Consider the following 17827-nt stretch of genomic DNA (forward strand, 5'->3'; position numbering starts at 1 on the left):
TGCAAACCATGTGTAGGAAGCCAGTTTTCAGCAATATTCTGGCCTAGTGGGATGAGCACAGTGAAATCAGGCACAGTAAGGGTAATGTTTCTGACTTGAATTGCTTAGTATTTGGAACAGTGTTAAAGGGCCATTTGCTGTCAAAGCAAATCACAAAACTCTGGAGAGTTCTGGGATACATCAAGGAACAAACTGTCTGATCTATCATTCTTGAGAACAAGGGAGGCAAATGAAGGTATAAACCAAGATCCTCAGCTCTAGTTTTGTTTTTCTAGACTGATTCACCCTGGCAGCTTTCCAAGACCTGTGTCACTATTTTACACAGGTAATTCACTAACCCCAAACCCCCATTAAGACTGGAAGTCAACTTTTAACTGGCCAAATGTAATTAACATACACCAAATTTGAACACCTCAGGAATCCATTCACTAGTGAAGAATGTCTGGTAAAAACATAGCTCTGGCGAAGACCTAGATGAGTCCTTAAATTTGACACCAGACATTTCTGCTCGTTGCAATTCAAGAACAACAACAACAAAAAAATCAGAAAGGATTGGATGCTCTTGCTCAGCAACTGCATTAAAAAAATAAGTACATCAATTCCATGCTTGTAAATAAAGCTCTGCAGCTGTGAATTGGAAATCACACAGTGACACCAAATACAACAAAGTGGGTTCTCTTTCTCAGGGAGCTGCTCATGTTTAAGAAGAATCACAGTGTCTTGTTTATCATTACTTAACTTGGTTAATATATGTGGAGTGTTATTTCTAATTGTTGCAGATGGATTCAATAGCTTAGTAATGTCTTTTTCATTAATACTCTTTTTTTCCTGTCTGGAAGGAAATGGGAGACCTGGCTACCCTGGACAAAGAGAAGCCTGAGGTTCTCAAGACTTCCATGCCTCAGTATTCAATGGCAAGTTCTGTAGTCACATTGCCCAAGCTGAGAAAGGAAAATGCAGGGACAGGGAGAATGAACACCCTAAGTCCACTGAATGGACTTAAGTTAACAATGAACACTTAAGTCCTAAGGAGAGGATCAGGTCTGTGGTCATCTAAGGAAACTGAATGTGTACATGCCCATGGGACCAATGAGATTCATTTGAGGGTACTGAGGGAGCTGTCAGACAAAGTTGTTAAGCCACTGTCATTTTTGAAAAATTGTGGCAGTGAGGTCAAGTCTCTGATGACTGGATAAAGGGAAATATGACTCCCATTTTTAAAACGGGGAAAGCAGAAGACCGGGGGAACTACAGAGCAATGAGTCTTTCCTTTGTACCAGACAAGGTCAGGAAGCAGATGGTCCTGAAAACTATGCTAAGTCACATGGAGAAAAAAGGGGTGTTTGGTAACAGCCAACATGACTTTCCTAAGGGGAAATCATATCCAACAAATTTGGTGACCTTCTATGACAGGGCTACAGCACTGGTGAATGGGGCAGAGCAGCTGACATTGTCTATTTGGGTTTATGCAAAGTGCTTGACACTGTTCTGTATGACATCCTCGTCCCTAAACTGGAGAGAGGTGGGTTTGATGGATGAACCACTTGGTGGATAAAGAATTGGCTGGATAATCACACGTGAAAAGTGGTGGTCAAGGACTCAATGTCCATGTGGAGACCAGTGATGAGTGGTGTCCTGCAGGGACGGGGCCGATGCTACTCAGCATCTTTGTGGGTGACACGGACAGTGGGATTGAGTGCAGCAAGTTCATTGATGGCACTAAGCTGTGTGATGCAGTCACACTGGAGGGAAGGGATGGCATCCAGAGGGACCTGGACAGGCTTGAGAGGTGGGCCTGTGTGAAATTCATGACCTTCAGCAAGTCCAAGTGCAAAGTCCTGCACCTGAGTCAGGGTGATCCCAGACACATCTACAGGTTGGGCAGAGAAGTGATTGAGAGCAGCCCTGAGAAAAGGACTTGGGGGTTATGAAAAAGTTCACGTCCAAAGCCGCTTGACCAGCAAAGTGAGGGAGGAGATTCTGCCCCTTAACTCCACTATGGTGAGACCCGACCTGGAGTACTGCATCCAAGTCTGGTGCCCCTACCGTGGGAAGGACATGGAATTGATGAAGCAAGTCCAGAGGAGGCCACAAAGTTGATAAAGGGACTGGACCATCTACCCTACCAAGACAGGCTGAGGAAGTTGCAGCTGTTCACAGAGAGGAGAAGGTTGTGTGGAGACCCCGCAGCAACATTCCAGGATCTGAAGGGGGCCTACAGGGAAGCTGGAGGGGGACTCTTCATTGGGAATTGTAGTGATATGACAAGGACTAATCGGTACAAACTGAAAGAGGGAAAATTCAGTTTAGATAATAGGAAGGAATTCTTTACTATGAAGGTGGTGAGGTTGCCAAGGGAGGCTGTAGATGCCACATCCCTGGAAGTGTTCAAGGAGAGATTGGATAAGGCCTTGAACAACCTGGTCTAGTGGAAGGGGCCCCTGCTCATGACAGAGGAGGCTGGGACTAGATGTTCTCTAAAGTCCCTTACAAGCCTTAACATTCTGTGATTCTATGATTTCTGGCTGAACTACAATTTAATACTTCACAGGCACCTTTTCAGCTCCTATTAGCAACTTGGGAAAATTGTGCAGCACTCAGAAAACCTCAGACGTTTTTCTTTAGTCCTGCCAGTCATGTACTCACAGCATGTACCCACCTTGCATAACTTTGAATTGGATTTTCTACCAGGAATTGGAAATTTTTTCTCTTAAAGTCAAGAAGACTGACTAGAAATGGGGAAGGAGATATGCATCCTTGCATATACAGTGATCTGAGTGATAGTAAAATAAAATTTCCTTTTTATTTAACTGTCATTTAAATGCAGAGTCCCTTCTGCCCTACACTTTTAAAACAGCAAGTTTAATTTTGTATATATTTTTTGGATAAAAGGATCTTTTTTTAATACATCTAAGGTATAGGATAACTGATTACTTCTTGTATTCTTACAAGAAACCGAGAATGGGCAAAATGATCGTGGATTTATTCAACCAGTGAAAAGGAATACAAGAAAAGAGTTCTCTAGAGGAGCCTGTTAAAAACGTGACAGATGAATGAAATGGCTCCAACTACTCTAAATCTGACTTTTACTGCACAGATTATAATTTTATAGTAAATAGTATAGTAATATTCTCATGAAGATTGTGTTCATCAAGAAGACTGACTTATACGGCAAGTGCAATATTCTTTCAGGTTAATAATTCTGAATTGAAAAAATGCATACCATAAAGTAATCTTATTTTATTAAAATTTAATAGTGGAATACTGCATGACAAGCATCTCATTAGCCATAACCTCAACGAGCTTTGGCGAAGGCATCCCAGTTGCCACTAGGTGGCAGGATTTCCTTTAAATTGTCTAAATTAACACTTTTGCACTGGTAAAACAGACTGATAAGTTTCGATCTGGATCCTAAAATTTAATACAAATAGTGCATTTGGGAAATAAAAAAACCAAAAAATCCCAGGAAGGAGTAAATATAACATAACAATTAAAATAAGTAGAATTTTTCTGGTTTACTGTCTGAAAGCTTTTGACATAGTAGAAGTGATTGTGTAATTAACCAGGTCTAAAGTAAACTCTGCTTGTTAAGGTTAACAAATGGTCAGTCTTAGAATTGTTCAGAGCAGGACTTTTGTCTAGAGTCTAAAATCTGGCAGTATGATGTGGGTCTGAGTATTAAGGGTTAAGTACACGTAAGTGGTGATCAAATCAGGTTTCCTAAACTACTTCCTTAAATGACTGTTTTTTCTCTGGCAATATGCTTCAGTCTCTACTCTGTGTATGTTGCCCAGAAGGCAGGAAATAGGTATTTAACAGCAGAAAGTGACCAGAGCAAGACACAGGTTTTACCAGGTTAACAGAAAGCAGTGTGACCAAAAACATGTCTACAGAGTTCAGACCCTACACTCATTTTTCTGAATCAACCCAGAATGTGTGATAGTTTGGCATTGTATTTCAGGTGGTTTAGGGCAGATCATGAGACTGCATCTGTGTTTGTATGTGATAAACACACAATGAAAAAGAGATGTGGGTCCTCCAGGGATACACAGCTGACAACAGCTGTTAGTACTTCAGCATAAAAGTGAACTGAAGCTGTAGGAAAAGAGTATTTGTTATTTATCAGGATTATCAAATACAGTATATATCAAAACACAGCTTTTCACTCCTAACAGTAGCATACCTCTAGGGCTTTTCATGACTGCTCATTTTAGTTGAAGAGCAACTGGAAATAAATCAATAAACATAAAGAGAGACTCATGGATCGAATAGGGCCATACATGTTATTCTCAGCATGCAAACAAACGTATAGCTACAGGTTTCAGAACTACATCAATTACTGGACAGCACCATTTTCTGGCCATGCAAGAGCATTTTCACCAGGACAGGGCTGGGGTCCCCTCAGCTCCCTGGCACCTTACCAATTTTCCCATTCTGTTTGGTCTTTTGACATCTTACACTTGCCCAAATGTAAGTGAATGTATAACAAGGTTTGTGCACATAGGTTATGTAAGTATGTATTTTGTTGTTTTTATTGTACCCTAAATGTGCTCAGTAATAACATAATTGTGAAAGCAAGACAATTTTCTGATTAGGAAGGAGAGTAGAAATGTAATTTTGTTCTGCTATAACTGAATGGTTTTGAAAAGTAATTTATCACTTACATTTCATGTATATTGGTGGCCAGAATTATGTAAGAAGAGTCCCTCTACTTTTAAAACTCCTCCAAACCCATTGCTTCAGTTATAAAATCAAGCCCATAATTATGCAGGGAATTAGGATAGATGCAGAAAGCTTACAAAATCTTCACAATCTAATTGTTAGTAGTCAAGACAGCAAGTGAAAAGAGGAGGAGAAGAGAGTGAAATTAGTCATGTAAGTATTTTTAACCGAAAAAAAGTATATGAGGCACCTTTTTGCTGCCAGCCTTTGGAAAGGTGTACGATTTGAGTCTTGAGATAATTCCACCTCCTGCCCAACTCTAGAAACCACAATGTCAAAGAGGAATAGTAAATGTGTCATGAACATAGCTAAAGGTTTTTCACAAAACAAAAATACAAGAAAAAAACACTCTCAACTCTTCTGTTGCGTGTGCCTGCAAGTACACACATGATGCATCAAACAAATGTAGTACAGGAAATCTTAGTACTAAATTTTCATCTGTATTACTGTCAAACCATCCTGAACATACCTTAAAGCAGCTTTTAAATTCAAACACATTGCCCTTTCTCCAGATCTTTATTTATAGAGTATGTTGTATATTTCTCCTTCCTCTGTCACTGAACTTTAGCCCCCTTCTCCTACCCCCAAACATATTTAGCAATGTAGATGAGTGGAAAACTTTCATGTCTGGAAGTATGACTAATGTATTGAGCAAAATTTGAAGCACACCTTGGTCATACAACAGACAATATGGTTATTGAAGCAGAAAGCACACAGGTAATACTAATTCCAAACAAAAAAAGAACAGGTGCTACATTTTACATGTGGACTTATGTTCTGTGTAAATATACCTTTAAAAGATATGTGAATATATTTTACAAGAATACACTAGTTATGTTAAATGTGACAAATCAGCATTTCTAGGGGTCACTGAGAGATCATACCTGACTATTTAAAACTATGTAGATGGAGTACTTATTGTTCAAACATTTAGACTAATGCTGAGGCAGAAACAATAAACTGAACCACATTATCAGTCACTTTAAACAGCCTTTGAACTCACTCTGATGTTCTGAACATTTTAGTAGTCCATTTGGACTTCTTATTTTCTGAAAAGATAGCTTTTTTAATTTATAGGATTGGTGTATTTCCTAGTTTTCTTCTAAAAGAAAATGTTTGATTTCACATTAAAAAGGTGTCTTTTCTTTCAAAACACCAAGGATAGCCATGAGGTCCCTGTTGCTGCCAGAAGAACACAAACCTTTTTGACGCTTGACATTCTTCATAGCTGTGATACATAAAAATTCAGTTATTGCATACTGGAAAAGGTTACCGAGTCAGCTGTTTTCTTTTACTTCATGAAATTTTCTTTCCATATTGGGAATAAATGAATACTTAGCTACAGTTTTGCAACAGATACATTCTCTAAGAGGTCAAGTGCTCCTTTGCACAAGCTGAGCATGGATGGTTCTCATTATACTTTTCCAACAAGAGTATCTCCCAGCACTTGAGTAAGCAACCACCTGTAGTGCCTTGATGTTAATACTGCTTAACTCACACGTTTGTATTAGACCTACAGATGCATGCTAAGATGAATACTTCATCAGGCATAGGGACAGTACTACTTACAGTTAGGCTGTACTCATAAAATTTAGGTCTATTATTATTACCTGAAAAACTGTGACCTAAACAAATAAAATACTGAGAAAGGTTAAGAGGACAGCTTAGGAGCTGGAGAACTGAACTGAAGACTCATTTCAAAAGCTCCTCTGCAGGTTTAAATACATACTGGGATGAAATTGATTGCAGCGAGAAAAAAGTAATTTGTAAAATGAAAGGGGTCAAAATCACCTTAAACCTGGTTATGGAGCCTATGGTGAAATGTGAGAAAAGTCCCAGTCCATGCATGTTCTGGGAGAAGCAAGAACAAGTAAGTCTCCATATTCTGCATGGGAAAATTAGCTTCAATACAGACTTTTATCATAGAGTCCTTTCTTTTGCAGAGGAAGTGTATTAGTATCACTAAAAAGGAGATGGTCCATATTCCAATAAACCTAAGCACTTTGTTACTCCAAGTTTGTTCATGGAATAATAGTGAATACTAGACAAATCTGATGTAGATTAACGTTCCTGATATAAATTTTACTCCAAGTCCTTACACACCAAGAGTTTACAGATAAATTATTTGGACAGTCTGCCTTGCATATCACCAAGCAGGTCTTTTTACCTTTTGTGCACCTTCTTAACTTCAAAACAACTTCAGATTTGGGCATGCTATCCCACTAAGACTTTGGAATAGCACCACTGTAATTTAGACTGTAATATATATAAAAATGAAAAAAATACTGAAAAACTGGTCTGGATGGGAACACCAGTATTAGATCGTTGCTTGGCCATTTTGTTCCTCTACTGTCCCTCTTTTGCTTCTTTATTATAATCAATCCTTTCTCACAAGGCATGGTCATTCCTGTTGCCTTGCTTGGGATTGTCTCCTGCTGGACATCATTCTTCAGTGCAGTGTCAAAAACTGGTGAAAGTCTTTCAGTTGAGGCCTTGCCAGTGTTGAACAAGCTGGAAACACATTGATGTTTCCCCTTCCTCTACCAGCATGGTGGTTGCTCATCCTTGTTCCTATTCTGATTCACTGCAGGCATCACATCTGCTGAAAAACTGTCTCTGCTCACCATTCTGTGATTTACATCTGACTATTAGAAGTGCAATATCTTGCACTAACTTCTACTGAGCTTCACCCTTTTATTTTCCAGGATGTTTCTCTAATTCATCACAATTATTTTGATAGTTCAAAAATTCACTATTCCAATTTACATATTTTGGCAAACCTTTTAATAAATTAAACAAATGTGCAGTATACTAGAAATGTCAGAAACTCTGAAATGCTAATTATCATGGTGTAAATAATATAAAGACAGATTGCACATCCTCCGCATAAGATTGTATTTGTATTACATATGTTTGTGGTTGTATTCATTCTCTTCAGGCTGGGTTTTTTTTTTGTTTGTTTCTGTGTAATCTGAAAAGTTGTATTTCAGGCATATTAAAATCTTCATGAGTTACTGCTTTTGCACAAAGGTATTAATGTGCGAGGACCTAGAAATATTAACAATATTTTAGCATACTATTTGCAAAATATGCACTCTCACTCTTAGCTTTGGTGACTTTCCTTCTAGTTATCATGACAAGTCTTAAGCAGTAGTAGTTAAATTTACACTTAGTGAATTTTTCGTGAATATTATGAAATGTACACAGTATTCCCACACTGAGTGTGCTTTCCTATCGCTGCAACTGCATGTATACCAGGAGATATATATTCATGTGGTCTTGTGTGCTTAAACTTCATGGACATGCTTGCAAATGGCACAGATCCGAACCTCAAGGCAGCATTTATATATTTTAACTATTTATTTTTTTTATTAATTATTAATAATAAATACAATGAATAATTATTATTATATATATTTAATATAAAATAATAAATTTTATAATATTTTTAACAAAAAAAGGGACTGATTCTGGTTGCTTAATTTCCAATGATTGAAAAAGATACTTGATTTTCAGAAATGAAAGTATGAGAATGGCTGATCACAGGCCTGCTAGGAGTCAATAGTACTGAAATAAAGGTAATTGACCATCAGAACAACAATTTTTTTTCTATAGTGTGGGACTGCATCAAGATAATGACCTAGATGATTACATTCCAGGGAAATGATTAAAATTAACTCCCTATTTCAGATGAAATCAACTACATTGAACAAGACAGTATTATATGATTCTGTGGATGTATCACACCTCAGGTGGCTCCTCTAGTCAATGGACTTCAAGAACTTAGGTAATTATAATAGCAGGTGAACTTGCTCACTCTTCATGGAGTTGGTGAAAGAATCACCCCTAATGCAGTGCACAAGAAATGAAACCTTTGTGCAAAGTCTGATGTTAACTGCACACACCAAATACGAAAATAAATTGAACTTCCATGTCTGCTTCAGTCAGTGGATTCTCAAAGTGAACAATGTAAGCAATGTGGTATCTCTCCTCCTGGTGTTGACACAATCACTATAAATACAACCATCAAGGAGGCATTCTGCCTATGTAAAATACTGGTTTTTTCACATACATTTTATGTGTAAAAGAAGTTAAAATTAAATTATGATGAGCACATACAAAACACTGATGAAAGCAATACCATACCAGAATATGTTAATTTTCTTTTCAGCTCACTGTTTACAACACTAGAAAAACAAACTCACAGATGAAATAATATCCAAGAACTAGGACTCCCAGAGCAGTATGTGACTGTAAGCCTTCCCAAATGAATGCTATTGCTATCCCACCACCTACACTTACCTTAGGAAGTGTTCCAGAAGAAGGATGAGTATTAAAACCAAGATTATCTGTGAAAGAACCAAATGTAAAATGATACTGAGCAAGGTGAGAAATTTGTGTAAGAACACAGAATTTTACAGAGGGGATCAACTGTCTAGTTTTTAAATCACATTACAGTGTTTCTCCTGGACTACCTTCTTTGCTTTTGTCTCTTATACACAGCAGACTATGGTACTTCTGGCTACAGAGACCAAAGTATGTGCAGATCCTAAATGATTTGAAGGAGCAGAAAAAGAATGGTGGAAAAAGCATGTAGTGATTCAAAGGAGTGGAAAAAGTAAAAACTTCAGGGTTGGACTTGATGAACTTGAGTGTATTTTCCAACATAAATGGTTCTATGATTCTATTCTATTATTCTATATCCTCTCACCATGGCACTGGTATCCAGCTAGAATGACAGAAGGTGGCCTTAGAGAGAGAAAACCACTTCTGGAAGAGCACAAGTTGGACATAGAACAATCAGAGGCATCTCTTTTCCCTTTTCAGTCAGGGCAAGATGGAGGACAATGTCTCCTCAGTGTGACATGACATTAAAGAAGAAACAGGATAAAAGCACACTGAACCTCACAACATTTTCCCCACCTCTTCTCCTCCTTTCCCACAAGTTATCACAGAATGCCCCTCTGACCCCCACTTTCAGCGTCGCGTGCACTCAATGCCTTGTCCTGCCCTACTCCCCCCAACACGGGAACTCACCTCCTGGGTGCATGACTCACTGCACCCTCCCTGAACTCCTGTAGCACCATTGCTCCTGTGCCTGCTTCAGCTTGGAGTAAGGACCACTGCAGTAGTGCTGGGAAGACCACCTTATTCATGTGTGTGGTCCAAGTAATACGCACTGCCACTCTGAGCAGCAAAGCACATTTCTGATCTGACAATAATTTAGACCCAGCAGTAATTTGATTTGGTAGCCTTAAGCTACAGGATCTGCCTCCATCATGCGCAGTCCGGCAGATATAAACTCATTTGAAAAGTGAAAAATCTGCACCTACTTACAGGGCAAGTGGAAAAACTGCACAGCTATTTATCATAAATTTCATGTCTTTTTATACATATAAAAATAATAGGAATAACTCACCATTTTCTGAGCCATGTTGTGGACAAGGAATGGTAAGAACCCTTAATAATCCATCTGGTTTGTATGAATAATGCTCAACTAACTAGTAGAATGAGAGGGGAGGAAAAAAAAAGAAATAATGAGAGTAAAAGGTATGAAAATATAAGGGTGGTATCACTAAATATATTGTCTCTTTGAAACTATGTACATATGTATGACAGTCGATACATATTACAACAAATGACCTTGGCATACAGCAGATCTTTACTGCACATGTTCTTTACTTTACGTTTTTTTAGCAGGGATGCATGTTTCTGAAGCAACCTTGTGGATAAATGTGGAACATGATTCAGGAATTGAATTAGTAAGGGCCAGTACTACCCCCCTGGTTCTGGTACTAAATAGCTTTTTAGCTCTGTGCAAATAATTTATTTTGATATCTTTGAGTTTTCACTCTTTTTTTTTTTTTTAATTTTTGGGCATAATTACAGTGCAAGAATGATCCTAATATGCAATGCTTTATTTGGACCTCAGAATTGCAATAGGATTTGCACAGTTAATAAATGTATAGCACAAGTAGTTGTGGCCATTTGAGCTCCTGGATTGTCCTCGCCAGGTCATTTTTTACAGGTTTTCCATTTGGGTATAAAGGAGAAGGTCTGTGAGTGTAAGAGTTGCAGACATTCACAAAAATTGTAAGATAGCAGAGCTGCTTTTAAATTTCCAGTGACACCAGGAAAGAAATACATAGGACATTTACAAAAATGCTAAAAATTAATCTTAGCATTTGTAAATAATCTTAGCATTCTTTGCAAGCAAAGATTCCAATTTTAGATTTGTGACTCACTTTACTTGTTTTAATAGATTTTTAAGCAAGAGGACGTAAGAGAATTCTGCAGGGGTTTCAATTCCCTTAGTATTTTCAATTTACAGAATCATTTCACCAGTATTCAGTTTCAGTATCAACTATGGCATAGTCAGCTATGGACTTCTTAACTGCCTAACCTTTACCAGGGTTCAGGCATATTTTGGTGGTAAGCCTCAGCAAGCCATGCTTTTGCAGACTTGAAGGTAGAGAATTTCAAAGCTAAAGACTGCATTATGTGTATAGCATCTTAGACCATCCCCTTTTTGCTTCTTCGAATTCTGCTGGTTGCTGTCATAAAGGACAGTAGCAAAAGACTAAACCAAGCATATGCATGATTGAATATGGTTACTTGCAAATGTAAACGGACTTTCATTCAAGAGAATGTTCAGCTAACTGAATAATTAATCACAGTTTTGAACTCAGCTGGGCTACAACATCACATTTAAAAATGATTACACTGTACAATCACACAGCTTTCTACATTAACATATATTTTCTTCATGTATAGAAACCACACATTGGAAACATATGACAAATAACCTGCCAAAATGTGTTCATTTTAGCCAAAGACAATTGTCACAAGGCAAAGCAAAACAAAGCTGCCCTGGTCAGTTATATGGAAACGTGATGACAGATATCCACGTGATATAAATTTAACAGACCTGCCACAGGGTGTCAAATCTTTTTCCATCCGGTATGGAGAGCTTTCCGGTCTTATCTCTGTCAATACGATAGTGCAGTACTTTTCCATCATTCAGTAGGCACAGGGCATAGGAACCACTGCTGTCCCTTTCTCGGATGCTGTAGGAATAAGAGAGATTTTCAGGGTTACACTTTACTAGGAATGAGCATTCTTCTTAAATCACCCTTTCCTTAAAACTTCAGAATTAAAAATGAAACAAAGTCAGCACTGCAACTTCTGAACACATTTTGTTAAGTCTTTCCTTTATTTATTAGTGTAATTAATTTTCAGATAAATTGCCTAAAGTTTCTCTTTTTTTCTTCCAAAAAGGCAACAGATGAAAACAAAAAATCAGTGATTTAAGGCACTCTGTTAGGCAGCTACAGAACACTGTGCACTGCACAAAGCACTCTCTGGGCAAATATGCATTTGAAAGCTTCTGCAGTATGGGCTTACCTCTCTTGTATCTTTTATCTCGAAATAAAGAGATAGAAGAACAGAACAGAAGATAAAATATTAAAAGAATGTAATGTGAAAGTCAAATAAAGGCAACATTATTGTGTGAAATAGCTTGTTGTATGGCTGAGAATTTAAAGAAAATATTTCTGTAATCATTAATTCTTATAATTTCAGTAAAGACATTAAAGTTTTGCTGCAGATTTCACATAAAATTCATATGAAACTTCACCATGGAGAGATCATCAAATGTAACATAAAAACTTTGTCTAACACTCATAGGTAGCCAGGATGATCTCCTTCTTCCAAAAGACCAGTGAGTCCCCTCTGGGATGCCTATGAAGAATGACAAAGTTGTTTTACGTGTACTCAGGGCTAGCTGACACTGACACCAGCGTATTCTGATGACTGGACCCAGAGTGGATAGGAATTTGTTACTAGCTCCATCATAGTTGGTGCAACATTTCTGAGTTCAGAAAGAAGGCATTTTCTTTCAGGCGAGTTCCCCTGCTCAATTACAGCTGACAGTGAGACAGCAATAGAATTAGAATAAAATTCTCTGGCTTTTTTTTTTTTTTTTTTTTTTTTTTTAATGAAAAGCCTAGATTCTGGAACATTAAAACATTTCTTGTTCTGGTGTGCACAGAAATCTATTTACTCTCCATTGAATTTCTGAACGGCCTTGAAAAGAAATACAGCAGTAATGCTCCCTAAGGTGTTAAGAAGCTTTGCTGGTGCAACACTGGTACTTGCTATAATATCTCAGAAGATTGCAGAGCCAAGTATTGAACTATTCTCCTCAGCTGACTCCCTCAAGGCTGAAGTAAAACTGTGTTTTGTCTGAATTACTCATGCACCTATTTCTTTCAAGTAGAGTGATTATTGTTGCCTAAGATGTGAACAAGACACTGGCTAAAAGGAAAGGGAAGTAGGGTCAGTTTTTATTTTCTGAAACCAAAGTAACTTGCCTAAGTCTCTAAAGCAAATTGAAACACATTGTGGTTTCTTCATGACATGTAGGTGTTTTCTTAGCATGCTGATTTCCTGTGCTGAGTGACCAGTGAAGAGCAACTAAATGCTAAAATGAAGAACGACTTTTACTTTGTCCTCTTCTGATTTGCTCTAAGCAAATAAAGCTTAGAGAAATATTTTCAGAATAGAACTAATTGTTTCTAAAACACAAACACATGGCGTTTCATTGCAATCAACTTCTGTTCAGAATAAGGCACAAATAGGATTATAAAAATGCAATGGATTGTTTCTCAGTAACAAATACCCTTCATGTTTCACATGAGGAAATGGTGGCTCCAATACAATTTGTTCTACTGAAACTGGTTCTCATTTGCAAGAGTCGTTACTCTCACAAGAAGCATTTCTTGAGAGCACAGGCACCCATGGGAGGAAAGAATCCTGATTTCTAAAGAAATATGCAACCATCCAAACAGCTCTATCACTCTTCAGTGCAGGATTTCAGCAGAGTTCAGGTTTACAAGGCTGTAGTTGCATTTCAGAGCTTTTCCTTTCCCTAACCCAACAGCTACACAACTCTGGAGCCATCTGCAGTTCAGAGACATGTCAGCTTCTGTCAGACAGCTCTATCACTGCACATCCTAAAAACACCTCCGTTCTAACACTCATGATTAATCAGGGTCCAGAGAGTGCCTTGTTCTCTTAGAGTTATGGAGCAGGTGGGTTTTAAACTGCAGTCAGTCAACTCCAGCACAACGTGGATCCCTACAAAACACAAAACCAGGAGATACTACCATCTTTCCAAACATGTCTGAAGAGCACAAGTATTGAGTGCATTGAATTGACAGCCTAAGTCTTAGTTTTGGCAAATAGAACCCTTACTGGATGACATGGATTGCCCCAAGCCATGTTTCACAATTTTATTTTGGTTTTTAGACTGTGGTAATGACTGCCTAGGTTAGGCTAAGCCGCCGGAACTGCAGCTGGGTAACAGTATCCAGTTTGATGTCAACAGTTGCTGTAAAAAATAGAGTCAAAGGAAAATGTTATTCAAACTAAAAGGTTGTAAATTGACATCTCTTTGAATGGAAATAGAAGTTTCACATCTTTTTGATGGTGCTGCCTGTATTACCCAGGGCCTTCACATCAGATCTGGGAGCTCTCTTCATATATGGAACTTTCCTTCTATCGAAAATAACAATTTTCAGAATGTTGAGAAATAATTTCAAAATGCCAAATGCACTCTCTGCTTTAAAGTGCTCCGAAATGAAAAACAGTTTTTTTTGTTCTTCGATAAAGACTGCTAACAAAGAAGGTCTTCATTTTAACAAAGCTATTAAAAAAAATTTTAAAAAGCATTTTAGCAAGGAAGGAAGCCAAAGCTGGCACTGAGGTATCACCCTGTCTTCCATTTCATGCTATTGCAGAGAATCACAAATGTACAGCAGAAAACCATAAAAATAATAAACACCTGTAAATAAACAACATTGTGATTTCATCCACTGAGAATAATCAGACATATGAAGAACTTCATTGAAAACAGATTTGAATACATATGTATATTAGAGAAGTGCCAAAGTTTCTAGATTTTTTATGACAAACATTTTTAAAGCAGCAGAATCAGGGATGTAGAAATTCAAACTGTTAACCGATGCGATGCAAAGAATGTTTAGGTATTGATTTTATAGTTAATGCAATTTGTGTTTGAGTACTTTTTATGGTTTTGGGAGTACCACATACATGGCAACCAACAACAATTTGGAGCATCATTGCAGACAGTGCAAATAGCTATCCATTCCCTCCTCTGGTATTTTCATTTGGAAGCAAAAAGAACAATGTCCCAATTTTCTTTGTTACCACCTGAAAACCCAAATGATCCCTCTCTTTCTAAAGAAGAATATCCCTGAGGGTCAAAGAAATAAATTGCTATTACAATATGCCTCATTGACTGTGTAGAAAAAAATAGAAGTTGCAGCAGTGGAGAATTATGAAGAAAATAAACCAGCAAAATGCTTACTTTAGGAATGGTGTGAAATAATTCTTGTTCCTGAAACCAAAGGCATGCTAAATTTTATTGTCGGCATTGATTTGCCTTCTCAGCAATAACAGCTTTGTTGATGCCAGAGATATTGACATTGCCCACTGCTGATCGAGCCCCAGCTTGTCTGCCCTCACGACCATCTCTCAGATAATGCTATTAACAACATGGCTACTCATTATCACTTCAAAGATCTGCTGCACAATGCATATGTTCCAAGTTTGAGGGTAACAAGAAATGAACTTGGTGCCATCAGTAAAAGAATCATATAAAGAGCAAAACGGATTGACTGCCATCTTCATTTGCATCATTTCTTCTCCCCTGTTCAGTAACACATTAAAGCTGTTTCAGAAATGCCAGAACACTACAGAATTTAGGAGATATCCCAGCTTCACACTATGGCTATCTACAGTGGAACCTAAAAATTCATCTCCTGGTGAGTCTGCTGCACAGATACAAAATACTTTTTGCGGGAAGGATTGCATCACATTAGTCTATTTAGTTGACTTCACCCTGGCAGCAAAATACACCATGCTCCGCCAAACCCCTAACAAACAGCTCTGCAGCAAAACCGCACCTGCAGTAGGGGATCTTCTTAGTACAGCTGTCTCAGTTAGGGACCACAGCTTTTCTTCACACATCAGACCCACTCTGCTGCTGAAGCACCCAGCCTTGAGGAGCCACAGCCCTGCCACACTGGTCTGCCAGTGGCACCCAACACATACCTAACTGAAGGTCAGTAAACAGCTCTCCCAGAGTCACAGGCATCATCCAGGCTGCTGTGGAGAGGAAGACAGCACCTCCAGAAACACTGTTCATTGTCTTTATATTATCATTTATCTTGAAAAATTCTTATGATCATCTAAGCCTAGCAACTGCTTGGCACTTTGAAGAGGAACTTCATCATTAACTAATATCCCTGAATTAAGGTCACATTTAATAGGATTGTTTTCATCTTCTATGGTGTCAACAATGTCCAGTGCCTTTTATGGATAAATAATACTAATAGAATTATTTAAAGAATTCTCTACAAGGTCAGAAAAATGACCTAGCTCAGGATGCAGTCCAGTAGCAGCAAACTCCTAGAAGAAGGCAGTAATCTTAGTGTAAATATAGACTGCTAAATATACCAGGAACAGAAATTTTTGGTCAGACAAAAGACAAGAAAACTCTTACCGACAATTGCACTTCAAACATTATTTTGAAATACTGTTACTCATAGTAACTATTGTGACATACAAAAGACAGTTTAGTTTCTAGTTGCCATGGAATGCCATGATGAGTATTACTGTAACTCATTATAATGGTCTAAACTAGATTTGTCCTCTTTAATATTCTCATTACATACTGAAGACACTCATATGACACCAAAATAGTTTCCTACTTTCCTTTACACAACAGTTCATATTTTATGTGACCTACATACAGCTATGAAGACATGTAAGAAGTTATATAGATTAAACTGCTAAGCTGCAATGTCTTCACTCACAATTTCCCTAATATTGAATGTAAAACAGTATTTCTGAATATTCTTTATCCTCCGCCAACTTCAGAACTTCTGGTTTTTAACACATATGCAAGATCACATGTTTGTTTAACTTAAGTGGTCATTACTGGTGATAAATCAAGATATGCCAACCCTTACCACATACCAGAGTTGTTTCCTATGTGAAACTACAGAGAAAACTAACTCTTTTGCTCAAGAAGTCATAATTTATTTTTCAACTGTTCCACACATGCATGCATGAACTCACATAGATAATATCAATGATATTATAAATATTTAACGATGCATTATCAACAAAAATACTATTACAAAATTAGTAAAATTATTACCAATATTAATAGTTTGATCTATGATCAATTTTCTCTACGAGGAAAAATGTAATAAACCCCAGAAATCTGGTGAAGAACCATCATCCAATACAGAATGTAAAACAGTGAAGTTAAGTGGGGCTTCAGGCACAAAATTCTCTATTTTCAGTTTCTTTTCAGATAATTTTAGAGATATTTTACTTCTGTTCCACTGCTATTTTTTTTTTCTCCAAAGTTTGTGCCTAGAGGGCCAATCTTACACAAACATTCTTCACAGAAGAGCTAGGCACTACTTCCCACTTCATGACACGGTTTCTGTGCTTGTGTTTGAAAACAAACTCTCTAACATACACACATATACTTCACTGACTTTTAAGCCATGACAAAAACTTTAAAAAGATCTTTGAAAATTCCCTAGTAAAACACCCACAGTTAGCTCAGAATTTTTCCTTGGATGCATTGTAGCGTTATCTTTATGATGCTATTCATGGTATTTTGAATTGCAGTCAGGAAGCTTTTCTACTATTTCCATATTTAATATATTAAAAATTCTAGATTTGACAATCTTGTACTGCTGCAAAGTAGTGCTAAAGAAATCTAGATGTTACTTGTATTATTACAAAGACTTTTGTACTGGATTTTGTTTCAAGGTAGGTAGGTGTCATAGGTTAGCAAGCATAGTCCCGGAAGGGACGTCCTTGCTAAGGGGTGCTTACAGTTTCCTCTGGGAACTGATAGAACCTATCAGCTGGCCAGTTTGGATATGGACAATTCTCTAAGCCACTTAAAGTTGTGATCACCTCTGTGATCCACATTTAAGAATAGGCAAACTCCCCCTCCAAGCTCTCTCTCGTTTCCGGCGCTGGGACAGGTGGCTGC

The 17827-nt window shown here is 37.8% G+C and overlaps 1 protein-coding gene across 1 annotated transcript in view; it reads right to left on the minus strand.

Moving 5' to 3' along the window:
- The window catches only part of SYK (spleen associated tyrosine kinase), a 50393-nt gene that overhangs the window by 9668 nt on the left and 22898 nt on the right, over positions 1 to 17827 (minus strand). The window contains 4 exon segments of the mRNA XM_008640167.2: positions 4913 to 4981; positions 9025 to 9071; positions 10142 to 10223; positions 11651 to 11789. Coding sequence (XP_008638389.1) covers positions 4913 to 4981; positions 9025 to 9071; positions 10142 to 10223; positions 11651 to 11789 — 337 coding nt within the window.

Source organism: Corvus brachyrhynchos, unplaced genomic scaffold (assembly GCF_000691975.1).
Source record: "Corvus brachyrhynchos isolate BGI_N302 unplaced genomic scaffold, ASM69197v1 scaffold408, whole genome shotgun sequence".
Taxonomy (NCBI): Eukaryota; Metazoa; Chordata; class Aves; order Passeriformes; family Corvidae; genus Corvus; species Corvus brachyrhynchos.